This window comes from Macaca nemestrina, chromosome 18 (assembly GCF_043159975.1).
Source record: "Macaca nemestrina isolate mMacNem1 chromosome 18, mMacNem.hap1, whole genome shotgun sequence".
NCBI lineage: Eukaryota > Metazoa > Chordata > Mammalia > Primates > Cercopithecidae > Macaca > Macaca nemestrina.
In genome coordinates, this window is record NC_092142.1 from 75,307,212 (window position 1) to 75,333,655 (window position 26,444).

A 26,444-nucleotide genomic window follows, 5' to 3' on the forward strand; every position below is an offset into this window, starting at 1 on the left:
CCAACGTAAGTATTGTGAACAGTGGATCTGTATTAGGACTTGGACCTTCACAGTTTTCAGAGGAGCTACAAAATGAATGGCCTGGCAGGGGAAGTGCAGGGTTCAGAGAAATCATTAATTCTGCCCAAAGCAATGGTGTGTGGAGGCATGTTGAAACTTACAGACATTTTCAGCCTAGGAGGGTTGAAGAGAACTTTGGCAGTTGTTGCCTGTGGGTAGCCACCACCCCTGTGTGTCCCCAGCCATGCTTCCGGGGATGGGCCTGAGCTTGCTGTTCGTCGGCAGGGCCAGCTGTGAGGAAGAAGAGATGGGCCATAGTGCAGGAGAGCAAGGACAGACTGGAACAAACCAGCCGCTGCATGGCCATCCCTCATCGCACATGATTCCAAAAAAACCTTTGCGACAAAATGTGTTGCTGGTGTTTTAATTCCAACTGTCAAATATCACCCAAGCTCTCTTTTTTTGGGTTTTACTCAGAAGCAGACAAGTAAGGGGATTCTGGGAAACATGGTTTCTAGCTTAACCAGTTTGATAATAAAAAGCAGACACATATTGATTTGAATGAATTTCTTTCATTGCTTAAAATCCAAAGTACATAAATTTAAGTTCACTTGTCAGCAAATCCCAAAGCACATCATAAGTGTATTTATTGTTTACATAGAATTTTATTTCTCATTATGTACATTGGTGGTATTTATGTGACCGTAACAGCCAGCAAGATTTTAAAATAGTTGTTTTTTTATAAAAGGGAAATTATTTAAAATAAAAATAAAAATATTTTAGATAGGGGTGTGTGTGTGTGTGTGTGTGTGTGTGTGTATGTGTGTGTGTATGTTTTATCCTTAAAACGAGTTTCTAGAAACTGCAAGGACCATTCACTCTTCATTGGCAAGAGGGTTTGCTGCTGGTAAGGTATCAGGCAGCTATCCGAATGATGCATAAGATCAAGCTGCAGCTTAATGGGTACAAAAATACGATTAGAAAGAAGAGGGGCAAAAAATTCTAGTTTTCAATAGCACAGTAGGATGTCTATAGTTTATAAGGAATTATAGTATATTTCAAAATAGCTATAAGATAAGTTTTGTAATGTTCTCAACACAAAGAAAAGATAAACGTTTGAAATGATGGACATCCCAATTATACTGATTTGCTCATTACACATTATGTGCGTGCATCAAAATATCATATGTCTCACAAATATGTACAACTATTATGTATCACTAAGAAAAAAAAAGACCAAGATGCAACTGGTAAAAATGTTTCCAATTTTTTTTCCTAGATTTGATAGTCTTATCATTGCCTTTACATTATAGGGTAGCATGTTGGTTAGTGTAGTTTGCTGTTCAGCTTTTGTTATTTCATTCATTGGAACAATGTATTCGTTTATAATAAAAGTGAGTTCACTTTTCACAGATTCATAATAGTGCCAAATGTTTTCGTTTGACCACGACCAAATGTTTTATGCCAGTGTGTGTTCTTCTAAATAAGCTTGACTTCATTGACTTTTAAATTTATATTAAAGTTGAGAAATGGAGAGAAGAGCAGAGCAAAGGGTTGAAGAACCTTTAAGAAATACGGCAGTGATTTGAATTGTCATGTTGATAGCAGGCGGTTGTTTTAAATTGTGGAAAATGTGAGATGGAAAAGCAGCCTTCAAATTCTGTTACTAATGCGATGTGAATAACATTCTGAAAGCTTTCTCTTTGACTCTCTTCTCAGGGAAATGTGTCATTTTCTTGTTCACAACCACAGTCTATGCCCGTGACTTTTCTGAGCTCCCGGAGTTATTTAGCGCTGCCAGACTTCTCTGGAGAGGAAGAGGTTTCTGCCACTTTTCAATTTCGAACTTGGAATAAGGCAGGGCTTCTGCTATTCAGCGAACTTCAGCTGGTTTCAGGGAGTATCCTCCTCTTTCTGAGTGATGGAAAACTGAAGTTGAATCTCTACCAGCCAGGAAAATTACCCAGTGACATCACAGCAGGTAATAAATGCATTCCCCAGGGCAAAGCATATGGATTTGAAAGATTTCATTATCTCTGTGGCCAAATTTTATGCATAACCAAAAATTTCATATTTGCTTAATAAATGAATACTCGGGTTAATAAGATTATAAGTGCTCTTCCTTAGAGGAACTTGATTCCAATTTTCTTTTAAATATGGTTCCAATACTAGCAGTTCTTATTAACCAAAATGATAGTTTTTGGGGAACTGAAGTTTCTTTTCGTGACCCTGTCTCCTACTCCAGGCAAAGAACATATCCTAAGGTGACATGTTTTGGGGAAAACTTGAAGACCTCGAAATAGGCCAACAAGTTAACTAAGTGTCCCTCAGTGGAAAACTAGACTCTTCCTAACACACCTATTAGTCTTATCTGGTCTGTGAGAAAAACGGAGAGGTCTTTCTGGGATCTATATCTATATCTGTATATGAGTGTACAGTGTGAATGGTAACTTTATTTGCTGATGTCTTATGTAAAGAGTTGAATACATTTTGGGGGGATGCAAAGAGTTATGAAAGAGTCCTCATTTGGGCACTAAATGTAATTCTTCTACTTGTAGGCAATACGGTATCGTTTTAATGATTAGGAGTAACAAGATTAAGGTGACTATATGAGTGTCTGGAAAATGAATGTCTAATTTAGGTCAGTGCTTTGAGTGAGGAATATTTTTTCCTCTTCATTAAAATTATATAGTTGTTGACAAAAGCTATGAATCACATTTTTACGTATGTACAATAGCATCCAAGCCAAGCAACTAGAGGTTACCTTGGGGTAAATTACTACATTAATTTAATAAATGATTTTTAAAAACAACTTAAAGATTCCATTGTACTACTCCTCTATATTAACTATGACCGAAAAATAGTGGAATGTGACTTAAAGAGGAGAAAAAAAGGAAAAGTTAAAATACAGTTGGAAATTAAATATGAGAAAATAAGTGTACAAATGGATATACAAATGCCTATTCTTTATATGTCTTTTTGTTGCTGTACTACTATTGTAGTTTAAATATGGAACTGAGAATTCAATATTAGTTATAATTTTCAAAGAGATACTATGCTGTGACTTTTTATTTAATGTTCAAAATGTGGTAGATTTGCTGGCTAGACAAAAAGAAATAAATTAATCAGTCTCGTATTAATAATTAATAGGCCCTGAAAATGAAAGTCTAAAAATGTAAGCTTGCCATTAATGTGTCATTTATTGTGATGTATTTGACATCTTCTGAAGTGGTTATATTCATACCCTAATTTTCAGCATCTTAAAGAAACCACTTCAGTGCAACGTTACTGTGGTGAGCTCCATGAAGCCAGCCTATTTCTTTTTTCTTCCTTTTTCTTCTTTTTTCTGAGATGGAGTTTCGCTCTTATTGCCCAGGCTGGAGTGCAGTGGCGCAATCTCAGCTCACCACAACCTCCGCCTCCCGGGTTCAAGCGATTCTCCTGCCTCAGCCTCCCAAATAGCTGGAATTATAGGCATGTACCACCACACCCAGCTAATTTGGTATTTTTTGATAGAGACGGGGTTTCTCCATGTTGATCAGGCTGAAGCCAGCCCATTTCTAACCACTTTACAAGCGTGTATAGTTAATATATTACTAGGTATAAGTCGTATAGAATACCCCATGGGATTTAAACATTTCTAAATGAATGTTTAAATTCATATACAATATAATCTGTTATGACATCATCTGACTTTGTATGATTATTTTCATACTAATCATAAGGATACTAGACTAAATCTGAATGTCAGTACACTGAAGATAACACAAGTAAGATTTTACTTAAAAACTCTCTCTACCCTTTTTTTTCCGTTTCTTTCACGATATTATTTTTTGCTAGTTCCCCTGAAGCAAGTACATTCTGCGTTGGAAAATAGACCACTTAAATGGGAGCTGTGTGGGTGGTCAGTTTGTTCTCCCAAGGGGAAGACTTTCCACTTATGTTTCACGTATGCAATGCTTGATAATTAAACCAGTTGTCAGGATGTATTATAATGACTTTCAAGAGAACCACGTCTTTACTGATGGATTGCTATCACGTTGTACTAAATCTTTGCATTATATAAGGATTGATTAATTTTTCTTAGCTTCTGGAGATACATTTTACGAAAAATTCAACATTTTAATATATTTTATAGTGAAATTAAGATGAAATTGTATTGAGAAAGAACTGAATTGTGCAAATGTTTGAGTTATCAGACTAAATTTTTAATATGTACAGTTTTGCAAATTGTCATTTAGAATTATTCAAAAATATTATGTCAGCTTAAATCATTTTCAAAATATTCACATTATATTAGTATAAATCATAAAACATATTAGCAGCACTATAAAATCCCTTATGACACAAAATATTTTTAGTCATTGCCACCTTTATAGATGTCAAAGCAAAAATCAATGAACAGTACAGTTTTATGTTCCTATGTAAAACAAAGTTTTTAATATCAAATTTGAGATTTCTGGTATGATCTTAGCATTTCTGCTGCTGTTTTTGTCTAACAGTGAAAATCAGGCTTATAACCATTCCTCTTGTCCCCATGGGCAGGGCCTGGCAGAGGCAGGCTTGCAGTATTTGAGATGTTTCTGCATTTTTCTATTACTAAGCATTCTTGATTCTTGTGCCCCTGAGAGTGGAGCAGACCCTTTGATTTGCTGCACCCAGGAGAGCCATTTTTGTCAATCCCCCTTCCTCCCTTTCACTGTTGAAATATTCCCAACTTTTGGGCTATACCCCTGTCTCCCCTTAAACTCTTGCTCTCCACCAAAGTGATGGGTACCAACCACCTCCATATTTTCATCTTGACAAGGGCTATCTAGTGATCTGGATCCTTAATTCTGGTTAGTGACTACAGTTAGTGGGTATAAGAATGTCTGGCACTTTAGAGTGCTGAAATACAGCTGGAAAGAGGCAATACCCTTTGGTGTTTCCCTAAGGAATGGCCTAGGTGTAATTGCCTTTTGCACCTTTGCAGAACTCCTACCCTATATGGCAGGATGATTTTTTTGTTATACATCGTGCGCTATAGATATGCGTTGTAGTCTTATGAGAGGGTGATGACAACTAAGCTCTCATGTTTCTGATGCAATTTAGGAGTGGAACTAGAAGATGATCTATAGAGAGGGAGTAGATGTAAATCTTCCCTCTCCTGCTGTGTTTTGTGTGTTTATGTGATTTAGGCTGAAAGACAGAATAAAGAGAGCAACAGAAAGAGAAAGAGAGAGAGAACGTTCTAGTCCATAATCTTATCCTCTCCAACCTGCAATTGCAAACACTTCCATTTACTATTCCATCCTTCCATTATTCCAATTGGCATTGTCAATGCTTTCCATCCAAAGACTGCAATGAACATATCTGGAGTTAAACAAGTTGAATTTATTGCTTATTGCAACAGAGAGAACACACCCTGGAAACCAAGGGTTGTGTGAAGACAAAGGTGTTAGGATGACATAGGATTTGGGGTTATGTTAGCTGATTTGAGGGAGGTTTCAAGGAAGTGAAAAATTGCTGTAGACGAAATGCTGTCAGGAAGTGAGGGTAATTCTATGATTAGATATCTTTGTAAACCTTATCTAGAAGGATGAAGGAATGAAGTAAGGCTTAAGTTGTAATTGGTAAATACAAAACAAAACAATTGGTCATTCATAAGTATTGGGAGAGAGAGAAGTTTGTGTTTTGTGGTTTGTGCGGTAGCCTTGCTTCTGTCTGTGTTTAGACAAGATTGTAAAGTAGTCGTGACTTTTCCCCGCCTTCTTTCCATTATAGTCATAGAATGGCCTTGTCTGATGTTGGTGTTCTGTGTTATTGTTGACATTCAGCAGAAGAACACCAAAGCCTAGCCCTCAGTGCTAGCCAGATTCTCACAACACCAAGGTCTCACTGATGGTATCAGGCCATGTCCTAGCTGTTGGGGCCTATTTTTCTTAGAGTTAATTGTTTAACTTGAGCAAAAAATAAAAAATAAAATAAAATAAAATAAAATAAAATAAAATAAGGGATACACCTGTCTTGCAGACAGGGCAGAGTGTAGGTTTTGGAGTCAGTCTTGGTTTTCTGTTTTCCTTCAGCTATCCAGCAACTGGATATGACCTCGGTAGTTTCTTTTCCTCTCTCAGTCTCATTTTCTCCTTTTCTAAGATGAAAATAATGATAGTTATAGTGAAGATTAAATGATACTATGCATAGAAAGCTCCCAGTATTTGTTATAAGTAATACCTCAGTAAAATTATTATTTTATTATTATGACAACGTGTTCCTTCCCAGACTTAAAAGTTCTGAGTAGTGGGACTGGTGCACAGAATTTTCATTCAGTTACACAATGTCAGAAACAAGAAAACAAATCCAAATTCTATGATTTCTCTTTCTCTTTCCTGTTTCACAGTGGTGTGGCCCTTGAAAGGGGCCATCCTATTATCAGAGCCAGTAATGGAAAGTTGTATCCTTACAAAACAATTAGAATCTAATTTTAAATTAGGTAGAGTTAGTTGAAATGAGTTAATGGGACCTTTTGTGATTGGAGTAATATATTCCAACTGGCAGGTATTAAGTCTCCTCATCATAGTAAATAATGTTTGTTACAAAGGACGCTTGGGAAAAGCTGTCTGAAGGTTCCCCCACAAACACGGCACAACTTCATTCTGTTCACAACCTGTAACCTGCTAGCTTGTTAGATGAATGTGTTTGAATGTGTGCCAAATTACACAGTGGGTTGCTCTGGCAGTGTTTTGTTCTTAATCTATTTTTTGCTTCTATATGGACAATAGGCCTCCCCAAGCCTTTTGGTTAATCCTGTTGCATGCCTAACCAATAACTGCCCAGAGCCCTGCTACTCAAAGTGTGGTCCCTGGACCAGCACTGGCTCGGTGAAATACTTTTAACTGATCTACGATGAGATGAATGTAAAAATTGAGGTTAAACTCCTAGAAACAGGTAAAAAGAGATCACTGCAATATGTAAGTACATGGTTAGTGGGCTTGTATTTTACCTTTTATTTATTTATTTGTTATTGTTTTATTTTATGTTTTAAAATTTTTGATTTGGGGGTACAAGTGCAGGTTGTTACATGGGCATATTGCATGGTGCTGAGATTTGGGCTTCAATTGAATCCATTACCCAAATAGTGAACATGGTACCTGATAGGTAGTTTTTCAATTCTTGCCCCATGCCCTCTCCCCTTCTGAAGTTCCCAGTGCCTGTTGTTCCCATTTGTATGGCCATGTGTACCCAGGCATTAGCTCCTACTTATAAGTGAGAACATTCTGTATTTGGTTTTCTGTTTTTGTGTTAATTCACTTAGGATAATAATCTTCAGCTGCATCTATGTTGCTGCAAACAATGTTATTTCATTCTTTTTTATTGCTACATAATATTCTGTGATGTCTATATGCCACATTTTCTTTATCCGATCTGTCATTGATGGGCACTTAGGTTGATTCCATGTCTTTGCTATTGTAAATAATACTGCAGTAAATATGTAAGTGCAGGCATTTTTTTTTGGTCAGCAGTCCTCAAGCTTTTTGGCACCAGGGACTGTTTTCATGAAAGACAATTTTTCTATGGACTGTAATGTAGGGGGGATGGTTTCAGGATGATTCAGCACATTAAATTTATTGTGTACTTTATTTCTATTATTATTATAATATATAGTGAAATAATTATACAACTCATCATAATGTGGAATCACTGGAAGCCCTGAGCTTGTTTTCCTGCAACTAGGTGGACCCATCTGGGGGTGATGCGAGACAGTGACCATCAAGCATTAGATTCTCATAAAGAGTGTGCAACCTAGATCCTTCGCATGTGCAGTTCACAATAGGGTTCGAACTCCCAGGAGAATCTAATGCTGCCACTGATCTGATAGGAGGCAGAGCCCAGGCAGTAATGCAAGTGATAGGAGCAGCTATAAATACAGATGAAGCTTCACTTGCCTGCCAGCCACTCACCTTCTGCTGTGTGATCCGATTCCTAACAGGCCACAGACCCAGTATCGGTCCATTACCCTGGGGATTGGGAACCCCTATTTTTGGTAGAATGATTTATTTTCCTGAGAGTATAGATCCAGTAATGGGATTGCTGGGTCAAATAGTAATTCTATTTTTAGTTCTTTGAGAAATCTCCAAACTGCTTTCCACAGAAGCTGAACTCATCTACAGTTCCACCAACAATGTACAAGCATTCCCCCTTTTTTTCTGCAGCCTTGCCAAAATCTATTTTTTTAGTAATTTATTTTCATCATATTTTATAAAAGTTTCAATTTGCAATAGATCAGAAAATAAAATGTTCTTCCCCACAGATAGTTTGAGAAGAACTGTTGGACACCAATGGAAATGAAATAAGGGAAGTAGAGTCTTGCACAAAGGGCTTTGGAAATGAGATGTAGGAGAAATGCCAGGGGCAGGTGGTAGACTGGGAAGGGTCTGTACATGTGACACAGAGAGTATATAAGAAATTTCCCTCTAAATGAGTGAAATCTATCTTAAAGGAAGCACTGGATGACAAATCTAGGACATCTGATTTATTTTAATCCAGTCCTATACCATCAAGGATTACATAACTCTATTCAGCTGTCTGTTTCAGAGTCCACTCTTAGAAAATGTGTCTAAAAGTATCTAACCTACATTCTTCCTATTCCAGTTTTCAGGCCTCTCCTATTATCTTACACAAACCAAACCAGAGTTGGGTCTTCGATAATCTTTTTTGCTTCATGGATGTGATGTAAAAGTGAGCTTCTGTGCCCTGGCTAAAATTTGTGTTAGACTAAATACGTCCAGGGCAAAGACATGTAATCACCTAAGGCAGCTTTGATGCATTTTTGATCCAAATGCATGTGGTAGAAATTGCTCGGGGAAATAAATCACATATATCAGAAAAGGGGTTTACATAAAATCAGTAAAGAAATCACATGCAATATCAGAAAACAGGCTGTTTGGGTTTGATAGATTGCTTATATTTTTTGTTTACTAATTTGATCTGCAGAATCACACAGAGTTGACTCTTCAAATGGATGTAAACCTGACTGGTAAATTCATGACAAAGACGCTTAGATTTCACATCTCTGCTCAATATTTAACTACAGAGCTCCTTGTAGAATCGATTGCCTGTAAGAGGAAAAGTCTATGCATTCTGATGGATTCATGATACTGGGGCTTCCTTAGGAGGGACTAGAGATTGCGTTTTAGAGGTGATAAGAATATATCGATTTTTGATTTTAGCAACTTTTGACTTTATACATATATACATATATATGCACTTGGAAAATACAGGAAAGTATGTAAGTAAATAGAAACAATCACATTTTTCCTTCATAAAAAGAAAAAAAATGTTTCTTTCTTTCTTTTTTTTTGCCCAGGTTGGAGTGCAATGGTGCAATCTCAGCTCACTGCAACCTCTGCCTGCTGGGTTCAAGCAATTCTCCTGCCTCAGCCTCCCCAGTAGCTGGGATCACAGGCATGTTCCACTATGCCCACCTAATTTTTTGTATTTTTGGTAGAGACAGAATTTCTCCATGTTGGTCATGCTGGTCTCAAACTCCCGACCTCAGGTGATCCGCCTCCCTCAGCCTCCCAAAGTGCTGAGATTACAGGCATAAGCCACCGCACCTGGCCAAAAACTACTGTTTCTATGTAAGAACATTTCTGTTCAGTCCCTTCCCATACTTACATAAGAATATAGTTAGAGCCGGACACGGTGGCTCATCCTGTAATCCCAGCACTTTGGGAAGCCGAGGTGGGCGGATCACGAGGTCAGGAGATTGAGACCATCCTGGCTAACATGGTGAAAACCCGTCTCTACTAAAAATGCAAAAAAAATTAACCGACTGTGGTGGTGGGCGGGGGGCTGAGTCAGGAGAATGGCATGAACCCAGGAGGCGGAGCTTGCAGTGAGCCGAGATCGCGCTACTGCACTCCAGCCTGGGTGACAGAGTGAGACTCTGTCTCAAAAAACAAACAAACAAATAAAAAAAGGAATATAGTTAGAATTGTATATAAATATATATAGAGTTTATTCTCATTGTTTATTATAGTTAAGTTCTCAAAAGTCTGTGGACACTGAATTAGGGAATACTGAACCTTTGCTCCTGGGGGAAATAACAGGGTTAGGTTCCTGGGAGCCTCTGTCACATTTTCTCAACCAGTCAGTACATAATCTTGTTTTATGTGTGTTTCTGTTTAAGGACGTCTTCTTTAGTTTAATGTTGTTGGCTCATTAACATTGGACTTATGGCCAACAGCACCATAACTCATGCGTGAATGAAACTTACCTAACATGTATTTTCTCCAAGAGACACATCACAGCCTTCTTGTTCTTAGGAATGCTAGTCAACAGTTCACTATGATGTTTGGGGGCCACTTTAAACAGTGAAATCACGAACAAACTTACAAAAATGTAAAGAAAATGTGATTTACAGTATGAGAGCCAAAGCAATAAGGGAGAGCATTGCCCTGTTTGACCTCAGCAGGAAATGTGGACAGGGCCGCTTAAGGTCTTTACTGCTCTGTGCATGTCCTCAAATGACTGAGAACGCCCCTTCAACTACTGATTTGAGAGTTATAAGTAAGTTCTAGTAAGGAACCAAATTCTCAAATATAAAACCTACAAATTACGAGGATCAATTGCATATACATGGCTTTTTCACAGTGCGTTATTTTTAACTTTACGTTATACCTGTAGACTTTCACTATTTATTAATAGTTTATTCCAATATTGTTGTAATGATTGATGGTATAGTTTGCTAAATATTCTATTATCCTACCATAAAAAGGTGGTTATCAAAAAAGTATAAAGTAGCAGGTAAACCATTTTATTGGGTATATCTTTGAATTTTGGGAATTCCCAAATCCTTCCTCCCTAAGAAGGAAATTACATAGATGGAAGCTAAAATCAATCTATGACAAATAATTGAAATATTTTAACTATCCAGGATTGTCCAGGGTTGGGAATTTAGAATGCCCCATTTCCACACAGAGGATGTTGATTTCCCATTTGTCTCCCTTTCCTTGTTGATGTGATTGTGTTTAATTAATAGAGTTAAGAACTATAGCCAATTGAGTGATGTGTATATTGCTGTTTCTAACCAACTCCTTATAGTGCTCACTATTGAGAGAGATCTCTAACTGATTTCATCTCCCCAGGTGTCGGATTAAATGATGGGCAGTGGCATTCTGTCTCTTTATCTGCTAAAAAGAATCACTTGAGTGTGGCGGTGGATGGCCAGTTGGCTTCTGCTGCTCCTCCGCTGGGGCCTGAGCAGATTTATTCAGATGGCACCTATTACTTTGGAGGTAAGAATAGGCACCAGGCACTATGAGCAACTGAACCATATTTGCATTAGTGCCCCCATGTCTTGGTGAAGTCATCATATTTTAACCAATGTGAATACTAAGGAATAATTTTTCACTGTCTTTGATCAGGGAAATTTTGGGTGGATCAAGTCGAAAAATTCTGACCTGAAATGCATTTCCGCAAGGTGGACTTACTTCTGTTTACAGTTTCTATAATGAGATTGATTTTGAGTAGGCCATCGTCTTCGGTTTTTATATCCAAACCTTGTTATATTTTCCTAATGTTAAATGATCCTTATATGTCTTCTGATTTTATGGGCTGATTTAATTGCAGTATTTTCTTGATTATGCCTCTTAGCTCCTTCAGAGCATCCTTATTGCTTCCCTACTGTCCAGTACAGAAGGACAATATTATGCCAAAGGACAAATAATTTAACTTAATCAGCCCCAGCAACCTCTTCTCCTTGTTAAGCATAACGCACTGATACATTTGATGAAATCAGGGCATCAGCCTTCGACACCAGTTCATCTCCCTTAGAGAACAAAACAAATGAAGTGTCCACCTGCCCAGTAGATGTTTGTTTGAACTAAAAGCTTGGAAAAGAAAACCCAAAAATTGGAAATGAATTTTTATTACTGGAAAATTGAAACAAATGTTCTTTTCCATTAGAAATGCGATGTTTTAAAACTGCCAGCAGTAAGACTCACTTCTAATCATGTTGAGGTGTTGCTTATGTTAGCGTTGTTTTGTCATTGTTATGTTACATTTTAATAATTGCTTGTATCTGGAATCATTTTTGAATTCGATAGAGGTAGCCCAGTCTTTATTATTCACTAATAAAATACAAATAATTTTCTAAGTATTGACAGTGAGCACACAGTCCATGAATCAATTTACAGGATTCTAAAAGCAAAAGAACAAACAAAAAGAACTGCTACATAATCCATTATTGTGAAAGGCTGCTTAGGGCCAACAATCTGAAAATATATAATCGCTTCCTTTACTGAGATGTTTAAACCGGGCTGCTTATAAAACCTTTTGGAATATATGATTGATTTTATGGCAATCCGTAGTAACACATTCTTTTAATAAATAGTAAGATATGTAGAACAACTTAACCAAGAGCTTTCACTTCAAAGGAAAAGATTTAGAAGCACTAAAAGAGATAAGGGAAAAAATAGGCATATTGTTAAATGATGCAAAATAAAAGACTGGATAAAATTGTTTGTAAATCATGAAAATAGAATCATCATTCTTCACATATTTTATGTCCTTCATGTTCAGGTTTAACAATGCCTAGCTAGTTTATATAAATGTTTACTCTAGTGATTGATTTTATTCATACTGTAATGTTACTTTATAGTGAAATATATTGCACATGTACTCTGTAATTTTGCTTGTTTTTATTATGATACATATGATATACATCATCTTTTTAAAAAACATTTTTGAATAGTTTTAGATTTACAGAAAAGTTGCAAAGATACAGAGAGTTCCTGCACACCCCACATCCAGTTTCCTCTATTGTTTACACCTTACATCATATATACATTTTAAAGATTACTAACCATTTTTCTTAAGTGTACACCTACCCATGTGTCCCTCTGCTAAAGAAATGTGATCAATGCGTGTCTGTCTCTTGCATCATATCTTTTGATCTCCCATGTAAATGCTGTCCTGAATTTGGGTTTTATTCTTCCTTCATGTTTATTATAATTTTACATATATTAAGGTGTTTCTAAATAATATATTGTAAGAGTTTCCACAGTAAAATTCCAACTTCAGGGCTTTCTTAAAAAAAATTACAAATCTCAAGTTTACTTAGGTATCTCTGTTTATTCAATCATTTTTTCAATCGATGTTCTTTCACATCAGAATATGCTTGACCTTGGCATGAGATTCTATTGGTCATTAAATACAAGCCCTGCAAAATCCAGGCCACCCTAACAGTTCCAGGGCTGGAAGCAAGGAGCCAAATGACAGCAAAAGGCCTGCTGCCAAACTCTGCCCTGCACTTCCCAGCCTTGTGCTTCCAGAACCAGGTTAAGGAGATCCATCTTCCAAGAAGCCCACTTAGGGGTTTCAGACTGGAAATTCTGGATCCTGGGAGTGAACTAGAGGGGAAAGGGTTCTAAGTGGACACATCACCTTTTCCTGTGAGGCCTTTTGGTACCATAGGCAAGAGCATGACTGGAGGAGGGCTAAAGTAGGGTCCCTAAAATGCAAGACTGGCACAGGGACCTGGGTGGTACAGGCAGTGGGGTGATCAACTCTTGCCAACTTTAGCTGAAAGTCCTTCATCCTGGAAACAACCTCCCTCCCCAGTTCTCGGGTGAACTGTGACAGTCGTTCACACTGCAAAGTTCTATGTAGATGAGGCTGCTCTCTATCACTAGGATCTGTGTTGTCTAGGTGGAAAGTGTTTTTTAGATAATTCTTCAGCCAGTTCATGTTCAAGTAAAAAGTTATTCTGTGTTGTGAGACACGTCTCATCAGTTCTCCTTCTCTCTCAATTTAACCGCAAGTTACCAGTTATTTTATCTGGGCTGTTCCAACAGCCTGGGTTATAGCTCCACTCTTTACCAGTCTTGACAGTGGCTGTCATATTGGGAGAGTGGGCTGCTCCTGGACTAGCAGCACTCTATATATGCCACACCAGACTTCTATTATCCAGCCATCACTTTTTACTCTGGACTTTTTCTTCCACCCTCAAACAGGTGCTTTTCACAAAGTCAGACTGCATTGTGGTGGTACATTCTGCTCAGCTTTTATCATTTATAAATTACACATTTTAAACTTAGATTCTCTAAATTCAGAATGACTGAGTGTCTCATTTCTCTAAATTCCCCCATGGAATCTTTTGCAATGCCTAACACGCCGTGCAGCACAAGCTGGGGATACTGTGTGCAAAATTCTCACATCCCCCTCCCTTGTGTAAAGCAAACATTCTCCATCCAATGAACTGACTACAGCACTGTGAAGTCTAACCTGACATCTCACTTCTGCTGCAGTGACATATAGCGATAATTTATCTGTTATCCTCAGAGGTGCTTAACATGCTGACTGCCTCCAGTAATGGATCCATCCATTAATTCAGCATTAAGTATTCTTCAGAAATCTTCCTATTTTAGGACTTTCATCTCAAATTGGGCTCAGTGCTGAACTTCTCTCTGGTATTGCATTATATTAACTTGTTGCTGCCTCTTATCATAGACTAATGAGGCTAACCTGGGTTGAACCCCTCTTTGTTCGTAGAATCTCTTGCTTACTGAACATTGTAGCTAGGAATATGAATTGCCTCATGATAGGATAGTATGCTTTCTGTAAAATTCCATGATCTTTCCTTGTGACTCTGGGTTTGCTTAGCTTTGTTCCCTACAGGCATATTGCACAATTTATTTTATTCTGAATTAGTTTGAGATGTGTCAGGAAACGCCACCTGGAGAAAAGAAGATTAGCAGAGTTATTTGTATTCCTGGCATATTATAGTTGCTTCAAAATACTATTGAACTATTATCCTTTCAGTTGTTACCCTAACATTCTTAATTGGCTAATAAGTCTTTCAGAATACATACTGAGATTATGGTAACCATATCTTATACTACAGAAGAAATTTAAGCACTGGAAATGTGTGTAGTGCCATGTACAATAAATTAACACTCAAAAAGCTTTGATGAATTTATCTTGATACATTGAATTTGAAACTTCAAAGTCTCCATTAGGTTAAAATAAGATGTTTCAGTGTCTGATAATAGTTTTAAATTTGAATGTTGTCCTTTACTTGCCATATAAATGTATTTTGTCAGGAAAACAAAGCATTAAGGAAAAATATTAACAGTCAAACAATTTAATTATAGTGGAAATTCACAAGTAGAAAACTAGTGTGGTTTGTACAGGAATTAAGAAGTCGCTGACTCACTTCTTATTCTTTGAAATTGTGATAGTGTTTGATGATTATCATGGCAAATAAAGATTAATTAAAAAATAACCACCCATCTAGTCTCTATGTCCATGGGTTCATTTGTTTTGATTTTTAGGTCCCACAAATAAGTGAGAACACATAATGTTTCTCTTTCTGTGCCTTGCTTATTTCACTTAACATAATGACCTCCAGTTCCATCCATGTTGTTGCAAGAGGCTGGGAAGGGTAGTGGAGTTTGGGGAGAAGTAGGGGATTGTTAATGGGTACAAAATACCATTAGAAAGAATCAATAAGACCTACTATTTGATAGCACAATAGGGTAACTATAGTCGTTAATAAATGTGCATTTTAAAATAATAAAATAGTTTAATTGAATTGTTTATAAAACAAAGGATAAATGCTTGAGAGGATGAATACCCCATTCTCCATGATGTAACTATTTCACATTGCATGCCTGTTTCAAAACATCTCATGTACCCGTATATACACCTACCATGTATCCATACAAATTAAAAATTGAAAAAATGAAATACATGTATTCATACTCCATAAACTTATTATTCCACTTGGATAGAGAAACATTTAGAATGCCATTAGACCACAGACAATAATGGTTAATATTATATTTATTATTTAAATAATTATAAACAACCCTTATATAAATGTTAGAAAAAATCAATGTAAATGAAACATTCTTTTATGAGGCAAAGAATAAAATCAAACTGTGAAATATTTTTGATATTAAACCATCAAGACTTACTAAAATCCTTGTGTATATGGTTCCTTTATATATAGGAAAATGCAATAATTAATTAGATAAACAGTTGGTAATTTTATTCCAAGCCAAGAGAACCCATTTTCCAAAGAGTTAGCTTTATAAATACAAAGACATTTCACCATTATTAATGTATCTTTTCTTATACATAGTATATGCTTTCATCTTTTATGTTCTTAATTGTGCAATTCAAAAGACTAAATTCCCATCAGTAAGTTATATACAGTTTAATATTGCTGGCTGGCATGTTTAGGATTCTGGAGCTAATGTTTATATTTTTCAAATCCAGATCAAGCTAATATCCTGGCACATTATTATAATACTAGTGACTTCCTGGGAATGCTATGTAAATAAAAAATTCTTTGTATGAATTTCAGTTTGTAATTTAGATCAAACTAATAATGACTGCAGTCATTATTGCCTCCTTTAATACAGAAAAAATCATATGCCTCTTTCTTTTATTTTTTAAATGAAGTTGTCCATGATACTGAATTCTGATTCTTTATGATGTGTACTGGTTTTATTTTGTTTTTATCAGGTTGTCCTGACAAAAGCTTTGGATCCAAATGTAAAAGTCCACTTGGTGGATTTCAGGGATGTATGAGGCTCATTTCTATCGGTGGCAGAGTGGTAGATCTGATTTCAGTTCAGCAGGGGTCCCTTGGGAACTTCAGTGACCTTCAGATAGACTCGTGTGGCATCTCAGACAGGTAAGGGCAGTCTCACTTCATTTTGACCTCCTTTCAAACTTTGGCATCGGATTAAAATTTATGTATAAGATGAACAATTATTCTCTCCTCTTCCCCATTCTTATCTGTTCCACAGGAAATGGAGTGTATTTACATTACAAATAAGAAAAAATGCACACTTTGTTTAAATGTCATGTTTTAAATGACAGAATTTAGAAGACTTGGCCATGTTATGTATGGCTACATATGTATACATGCTACCAGTTCTCGAAAGATACTGTTGATGCTGCTGTAATTTTAGAGAAGTATAGATGTGTTAAAAAATATGTCATTAAACAATATATTAAGGCACTTGCACAGTAAAATTGATCATCAGGTGCCAATACATTTGAGACTATGTGGTTAGTTATCAAACTGGCATTTGCTACCCTGACAGCGGAATATTTTCCAAGGCAGGGGAATTCAACTGGTTGCACTTCACCTAACGTTCCTCTTTAACAACCCATTACCATCTTCTCTGCAGGGAAAATGAAAACAAACTTCTCTAGAGAAGCTTGGGATTGTGGTATTGATCAAGGTATAAGGATGATCAAAGAGTTTCAACAAGAGCATCAGTACAGGACGTGACAAGGCAGGACTTGAGAGTTAATTGTGGAGGACAAATAACCTTAAAAATAATATATATTTTTGGCTGGGCGCGGTGGCTCATGCCTGTAATCCCAGCATTTTGGGAGGCCAAGGCAGGTGCATCACCTGAGATCAGGAGTTCGAGACCAGCCTGGCCAACCTGGTGAAACCCCATCTCTACTAAAAATACAAAAATTAGCTGGGTGTGGTGGCAGTTGCCTGTAATCCCAGCTACTCGGGAGACTGAGGCAGGAGAATCACTTGAACCAGGGAGGCGGAGGTTGCAGTGAGCCGAGTTCACGCCATTGCACTGCAGCCTGGGTGACAGAGCAAGACTCTGTCTTAAATAAATAAATAAATAAATAAATAAAATTTTTTGAGACAAGATCTGGCTCTGTTGCCCAGGCTAGAGGGCAGTGGTGCGATCTTAGCTTACTGCAACCTCCACCTCCTTAGCTCAAGCCATCCTCCTATCTCAGCCTTCTGAGTCGCTGGGACTATAGGCACACACCACCAGGCCTAGCTAATTTCTGTATTTTTTGGTAGAGACAGGGTTTTGCCATGTTGCCCAGGATGGTCTCAAACACATGAGCTCAGGCTGTATGCCCACTTCAGCCTCCCTGAGTGCTGGAATTACAGGTGTGAGCCACTGCGCCCAGCCAAAAATAATAATTAATAGTAATAATTGAAACCTGTGGTTAGGCATGAGCAACTATAGCTAAGTCATCTTGCCAGTCATGCTTTAATATCAAGGCTGTTAATTTTAATTATTGAGTTTAATGGAATGTCATAACCATTTCAGATTAAACAATTTTTAAAACAGTGTGACCAAATTAGCCTCTACCCTGTAGTAATGTTCAATATGTATTTTGAATAAATACATAAATTAGGAGCATCAAAAGTAACTTTTTACTTTTATGAGACATTTTGTCAACAAAAAGACTCTTCTATTTGTATCCAGCAGACCACTCAGTAATATTTGTCAATCCTGTTTTGAACACTGATAGATACTTCATGATGTCCAGAAAACAGTAATAATCACCATATTCAGCAATAGGAGTAGAAGGACATAATTTCCTCCCCACAAATACTCATTTATTTATTTAAAACAATTTGCAGAGAAAACAATTCTTTCTATAATGAAAGATGATATGAAAAGAGAGAATTTAGACATTAAACCTCAACTGGCTTGATTTGGGGATTGAATGACTTCTGGGTCCATTTGTTGCAAACTTGTCCATAGTTACAACCTTAACAGCTCTGGAACCTAAAACCTGATTTGGGAGAGGGCACACAGAGAGGCTTTCCGGGCCTGGCTTCTCAATATAAGGCTTGCTCACAGAGGCAGGGACTCCCCAACCCCTGATGAGGAGCAGCCATCGGGGAAACTGGCAGGGAGAGGCTCAGTCATGCACACTGTGGGTGGTAGTGCATGTTGATTATCTTGGATTGCAGAACATTCATTTGGTACAAGTATATCTACCCTTTGCCCTATGTGAACATGTTCTGGAGCTGCCATTTCACACAAGGACTCCCGGTTGCCTGCTTTCTGAAGGTACATACTTTCTGTAAAATAGAGGACCATCAGCACATTTGGAGAATATATCACTTTAGTGCTATACCTTAAAAATGCTTTTCAGAAATAGTAAATTATGGGTAGACCTTGACTATACATTTTCTTTTTAAAAGACACTTTAGGCTAACAGTAACCCTAACTATCTTAAAAATATAGCAAAAATCAAAGTAACATTTGCATACTTTTTAAATTTCCAGGTGTATCTCTAAACCTGTTGTCTTACACTCAGAAGAAGATATATATTTAGTTTGGTCTTATATGCTATACTTATTGACATGGCATCCCAAGATGGATGGCATCCCAAGAATTAAATGGAGCCTTTTAGAAAAAGGTCTGTGTAGCATGCCTTATGCTAAGCACTTAACATGAATGAGCATTTAAATCAAGCCTCACAAAATCTCTTAGAACCTGTTCTTAATAGTGTTTGTTTCCTATAAATATGGAAACAGATGCACAGAGAGAATAAGTTGGCTAAAATGACATGGCTAAGAAAAGGCAGAGCCCAGCCTCTAGCCCAAGCACCGTGGATCTAGGGACGTCTCCCTGAAATGTTTGCCTGCCATGCCATGCAGCACCTCTGGGTGCAAGTTAACGTTTGGGGTGGTTAATATTTAATCCATGCATAATAAATGTATCATTTGATGGTTCAATAAACTGTAATTAAAAACAGGCAGTAACAGCCAGCCAGACATGGTGGCTCACACCTGTAATCCCAGCACTTTGGGAGGCCAAGACGGGTGGATCACCTGAGGTCAGGAGTTCAAGACCAGCCTGGCTAACATGGCGAAACCCCGTCTCTACTAATAATACAAAAAAATAAAATAAAATAACAAAGTCGAGTGTGGTGGTGCACGCCTATGATCCCAGCTCCTTGGGAGGCTGAGGCAGGAGAATCGCCTGAACCCAGGAGACGAAGGTTACAGTGAGCCAAGATTTTGCCATTGCACTCCAGCCTCAGCAACATGAGTGAAACTCCATCTCCAAAAACAAAAACAAACAAACAAACAGGCAGTAACGTTAAAAACATTAACAATCTGACAGGAACTTAAAACAAGGCAGGTTTTTAAAAAACTATAATTGACTTTAAGTTGGTTCAAACCTAAACATAAAGGTGTAAATACAAATGCACACACGTGTTCACGTTTATACCACATGGCTATTCACACACACTCTCTATACACATGCACCAATGTGACCTTTGCACACCGTTTCTCTCACGTGGACACTCATATGCTCATTCACATAGTCCAAAGCTCCTTACACATTCACACACCATCCTTACACACGTTTATACAACTCACATATTAATCTTTACTCATGCACACTCACACACGAACACAACCACTGTTTTACACTTCTACACTTATGAGTCATTCCCACATGTCTTATGTTCACATCTTCCTTACACAGAGTCACTCCCTACACACACACACACACACACACACACACACACACACTTAGAAGCCCTCCCCTTGTCCTCTGTGGACATGCAGCAGGGTGGCCCTCAGTCCAGAGACTTCGGAGACGGATGGCTGAGGGGTGAGTACAGAACTGAAAAGGCAGCTGCTGTCCAGGTCCCCACATCTGGGGCCGAAATGTGAGTGGGACTGGGGCAGGAGTGATGGCTACTAAGACAAAAATTCTTACGAAGTTGCTTGGGCGTAAAACACTTATTAAAGGAAATTGTTAAGTATATCATTTGGTATCAAAGCACACCTGGGCTGCAGAGAGACCCCTGACAGGAACTAAGAGGCTGTTGAGTGACAATGTACACCTTGTGACCTTAGCAAGCCCAGTACCCAACTCCTGGCTTCCTTGCCTCCAGCCTCTGTACCTCCATCACCTGTCCTTCCAGTCCACTTCTGTTACCCAGCCCTCGGGCTCTGGCCTCCAGCCTCCACGGCACCATCCTCCACAGGCCCGTTGTTTTCCTCCTCGTTTCTGGTGGAGTTTCTACCTGCCTACCTTCCCTCCCCTCTTCTCCATGGAGCCCCCAAGCCTGCCCTTTGTTCCTTATGCTGACATACGGGGTTTATTCCAGTTGATTTGAAGATCATGGTGTTATTCTGCCTCCTCTAATACTGCAGGAATGGCCCTTTTGGAGGCGAGCGCTAGGGACATGAGGAGCTTGGTTCTTGTCAATATCAAAGTTTTGAGAAAGAATGTAAGATTTGAATGGTGGTGGTCACCATTATCCTAGCACTCACCTGCACTTAGGTTTATTTCCCTAAATGTGATAATGTTGTATAGAGCTTACTTCAATATTAATTCCAGCAAATCTTTACATTGTATGAAAGCTTTTGAAATTTATATTGTAATGGACAGGGAATCAGGAGAAATCAAAATCTTACTATCACTTTAGGTTTGGGTATGTTGATGTAAGCATTTGTTCAAGTTCACAAGCAATGGAAATGATGGCAGTGTCTGAGGAAAAGCTTTAGTGGCTAGAGAAAATGGGTTAATAATTGTCTTCTCTTGTATTGTAATGAATAGGGAGGAGGAAAGTGTAAAATACAACAGTTTAGAACATTTGGTGAGAATGAATACTATAGAACATAAATTGCCATAGATTACCAGTAGTAAACATTACGATAGTATAGTGACTTTAAGTAAAAGTCACAATTTAATCTTTCACATTTGAATTAAAATTATGAAAAATCTGGTCTAACAAGAATCAAGAAAAATGGACTAGGTTGGTCTTTTTGAAGCAGATCAAATAGAAATAGCATATGTATCACAGCCATTTAAGAGTCATTCTTTTGGATTTTAGGCAAAGCCACTTAATATTGAACTCCTTTTAAAACATGGTTTGAGGTTTGCTACAGAATAACCTTTGGTTTTCTGTTCCTGCATTAGTTTGCTAAGGATAGTGGACTCCAGCTCCATCTATGTTCCTGCAAAAGATGTGATCTCATTCTGTTTTTATGACTGCATAGTATTCCATGGTGTCTGTGTACCACATTTTCTTTATCTGGTTTATCATTGATGGGCATTTAGGTTGATTCCGTGTCTGCCATTGTGAATACTAATGCAGTGAATACAATGTGTTCTTACTTATAAGTGGGAGCTAAATGATGAGAACACATAGACCCAAAGAAGGGAACAACACATACTGGGACCTGTTGGAAGTTGGAGGGTGGAAGGAGGGAAGGGAGAGGATCAGGAAAAATAACTAATGGGTACTAAGCTTTATATCTGGGTGATGAAATAATCTGTACAACAAACCCTCATGACACAAGTTTACCTGGTAACAAACCTGCACATAAGTTACCCCTGAACTTAAGAGTTTTAAAAAAAAAAAAAAAAGACATAAATATACTCCATAGGGGGAAATAAAAGCCTTTTCTGAATAATGTCATTTCTGGTTTGATTACCAACTAGAATTGTTATTGTTTTAATATTTTAAAGTCTCCCTGTTTTTACACATTGTCATTGATTTGAAATCTTAAAATTAATCATGATACATTTTTGAATGAATTCCTGTGAATCTATAAAAATGCTAAATATGTATAAACTTAATGGATATGAAGAGATGGTCATTATTAATTTTTGGTTTCTTAAAAAGCAGATTGTAAAGTAGCATTTCCTTATGATTATATTTATGGACATACACACAGATCTGTAAGTTTGTGGTGGTCGTTCATACGCAGTGAGATGCCAGTGACATTTCTTTTTTGTTTTTTCCTGGATTGTTTAATTTCTGTACAGTGGACATCTCTTTTTTGTAACCAGGAAAAATACACAATATTGTTTTTAGTTTAAAATTGGAAAAAATTCTGTAAGCAAAACATGAAGTTTCCATCCTTTGTTTTAATAAAGGAGATGGCAAACCTGTAATCCCAGCACTTTGGGAGGCCGAGGTGGGCGGATCACGAGGTCAGGAGATCGAGACCATCCTGGCTAACATGGTGAAACCCTGTCTCTACTAAAAAATACAAAAAATTAGCTGGGCATAGTGGCAGGCGCTGGAGGCTGAGGCAGGAGAATGGCGTGAACCCAGGAGGCGGAGCTTGCAATGAGCCGAGAAGGCGCCACTGCACTACAGCCTGGGCAACAAAGCGATACTCTGTCTCAAAGAAATAAAAATAAAAATAAAGGAGACGGCAGAAACCCTATTATGAATATATTCTTGGCGAGTTTTGTAGTTTTTTTTAAAGCTGGGATTTTTTGGTAGATTTTTTTTAAAATGAGGCATTTAAAGCCTTGGTCTCTTGGTATGTTTCATTCTGAATCCTAAAAGGGATCAATAATTTGATCAGGGCTATTTGATCAAGTTCCCGAACTGTTTGCTCATGGTGCTCTAGCTGTCTCAGTAACTTTTTACCGCACGTCTAAGCTGAAAGATAGACCTAACACTTCGATTTTAAAAGTGGTTTAGCTACGAATAACTTAATAAGTATTTATTTCCTTACAACTGGCTAGCAGTGTCAGTGAGATGAGGCCATCTGTGTTTGCTTATTGGTGCTTAAAGAAGTTAGGTTCCTACCTCCCCAGAGACTGGGAAATAGGGGCTGTATCTTTCTTAATGCTTCCATTTCAAAGGGGTGGCTCCCAGGTCCTTGAAAGACATTCCCGGGTTGTAAAACAGGCAAGAGGCTGGGAGAAGATTTATATCTGAAAGGGACAAAGAAAGAATTGATCATGGAAAGTTTTCTAAAGTAAAGGCTCTAAGATAAGGGAGGTCAAGTGCCTATAGTCAGCAAGAAACCTATCCAAATTGTGATTAAGCTGAGGGGAATGTTAGTGCCATTTTAGTCCTTATAATCAGGAAAAAAAAAAAATCCATAATATCCTTTTCAGTTAAAACTGGAAAAATTCTGTAAGCAAAACAGGAAGTTCTCCTCCTTAGTTTTAATAAAGGAGACGGTAAAAACCCCATCACAAGTATGTTCTTGTAGGTTTTGTAGTTTATTTAGTTGTTAATCTGTAATGAATGAGGGCATTTAAAGTCTTGATCTCAATGTACCTTTCATTCTAAATCCTAAAAGTCATCACAAATCTGATTAGGGCTATTTTAGTCAATAACAAAACATTCCAAACTTTTTCATCTATGGTGCCCTATGTGTCTCGGTAATTTTCACCGTGCCCCTAGGCCAAAAGACATTCCTAACACTAGAAATATATCCCTAACCTTAAAAAGTGGTTTGGGTCCAAAAAACTAACAAATATGCCATAACAACCTAGGAATCTTTTGAAAAAAGTAATATGCATGATTTGGAAAATAATTATTTTTAATTAAACACAATTACTTAGTATGTGGACATGTGTGCCTGTTGAACACACCACCGTTTCTCAAGACTTGAAATCAGATCTGATTCCAGTGCCGGGCGTGGAGGCGAAAGCCTGTAATCCCAGCTACTCCAGAGGCTAAGGCAGGAGGATACAGGAGGCAGAACCCCTGCTCGAACCCAGGAGGCGGAGCTTGCAGTGAGCCGAGATGGTGCCACTGCACCCCATCCTGGGCAACAGTGAGACTCTGTCTCAAAGAAAAAAAAAAAACAACAACCAAAACAGCAACAACAACAAAAAACAGATGAGACTCCAGTAGCCTCATATTTTTGTTCAATGTTGATTTCACGTGGTACTTGCTTTTTAAAACATCAGTTACGGCCGGGCGCGGTGGCTCACGCCTGGAATCCCAGCACTGTGGGAGTCCGGGGCGGGCAGATCACGAGGTCAGGAGATCGAGACCATCCTGGCTAACACGGTGAAACCCCGTCTCTAATAGAAATACAAAAAAATTAGCCGGCCGTGGTGGCAGGTGCCTGTAGTCCCTGCTACTCGGGAGGCTGAGGCAGGAGAATGGCGTAAACCCGGGAGCGGAGCTTGCAGTGAGCAGAGATGGCGCCACTGTATTCCAGCCTGGGTGATTGAGGGAGACTCTGTCCAAATAAATAAATAAATAAATAAATAAATAAATAAATAATCAATTACTAAAACCCTGCTCCTCAAGGATAGGATGTGATTAAAGGGAATATATAATGATCTAATGTTGAAACTAAATTACCTCAGGCTAGTTAGTAAGTCACACAGTGTTTGATAGGTGCTGAGTATGACAGATATTTCTCTTGAAGACTTAAATTATCCTGGGAGTCCCTATAAGTTCTATTTTGCACCTTAGAGCACCCAGACACACTGCTTGAAATTTGTGAGTCTATACTGTGTATTCTCCTGCATTCCTAGAAGTATACCTCAAGTGAAGAAAGATATTCCTCTGTCTTCCTTTTATCTTTTCTTCTATCTTTATTCCTTCTCCTTTCAGTGTTCAAACAATGTAGCAATTCAGTGTGATAAAATGTTATTTCATGTATGCTATGGATATTTCTGCCAACATATTGAATCCATGTTATGTCACTTAGGGAAAATGAAGGGCTCTGATACAGTGAGACATGTTGAAAATTAAGCAGTCACAACTATCTGAGAATTGGCTGAAATCTGATGAATGTATTGATCTAAGGTTTAGTTTTGTGATTAAAGTGATTAACAACAGACTGAAGCATCATTAGTCATTATGTTATAGTTGAAATCCGTCTTTCTCGTGACCATGTATAAATGGTCAATACTTTAAGATATCTAAAAATGGAAACCGGTGATTGTATCTGCACCTTTTTTAGGTGTTCACCCAACTACTGTGAGCACGGTGGGGAATGTTCCCAGTCCTGGAGCGCCTTTCATTGTAACTGTACCAACACTGGTTACAGAGGAGCTACTTGCCATAACTGTAAGCGGAACACATCTGCTTTTTCTTGCCCCTGTGATGGTTTCTTTGTCCCATTTCCTTTTTCATTCCTGTGTGTATATATGTCTGTTCTGTGCAAACTCAGCATCCAGTTGTTAATCCACATCTCATTTCATAAAGTAGTCAAGATAGCCTATAGAAGTACATAATATGAAACAGGTGAGAAAAGAGGAGGATATCTGGCAAAGGGAAAATATATAGAAGATGAAAGGTAGCTAAGGATCGAAAACAAATAAAATGCAGAAGGTGAATTTTGTTATCTTGCTCTGTTACTTGAATTGGGCCAGCATTTTGACACTAAACTTTCTAGAAGGCACAGTACAAGTGGAAACATGCTCAGTTACCAAATTCTTATTGTTCATGCAATTAAACAAAGAGATTCTCAGAAACAACCCTGGTTGGACTGGGGTGGGGTGGTTTGTGGCATGAAGATTCAGATATCCAATAGGGACTAGATGTCATGGTCTATTTGGAGAGCTGTAACATAATGCCATAGCCTAGGTTATTTACAAACTGCAGAAATGTATTTCTCACCATTCTGGAGGCTGAGAAGTTCAAGATCAAGATGCCAGCAGATTAGGTGAGGGTGTGCTTCCTGGTTCATAGACTTCCATCTTCTCACTGTGTCCTCACATGGTGGAAGGGCTGAGGGATCTCTCTGGGAAATCTTTTACAAGAGCACTAAATCCCACTAATGGGGGCTTCACTCTCATGGCCTAATCACTTCACTAAGGCCCCACCTCCAAATACCACCATACTGGGGACTAAGTTTCAACATATGTGTTTTGAGAGGACACAAACCCTCAGTCTATTGCACAGATAATCCTTATATTATC

At 38.0% G+C, this 26,444-nt stretch overlaps 1 protein-coding gene across 3 annotated transcripts in view; it reads left to right on the plus strand.

The window, feature by feature from the left end:
- LOC105491252 (contactin associated protein family member 4) overlaps positions 1-26,444 on the plus strand; it is a 280,044-nt gene that overhangs the window by 176,149 nt on the left and 77,451 nt on the right. For all 3 annotated transcript variants that reach the window (XM_011757456.3, XM_071084990.1, XM_024795881.2), the window contains 4 exons: positions 1,720-1,981; positions 11,130-11,279; positions 16,516-16,687; positions 25,484-25,590. In XM_011757456.3, the coding sequence (XP_011755758.2) occupies positions 1,720-1,981; positions 11,130-11,279; positions 16,516-16,687; positions 25,484-25,590 (691 nt within the window). The remainder of the gene's footprint in view (positions 1-1,719; positions 1,982-11,129; positions 11,280-16,515; positions 16,688-25,483; positions 25,591-26,444) is intronic.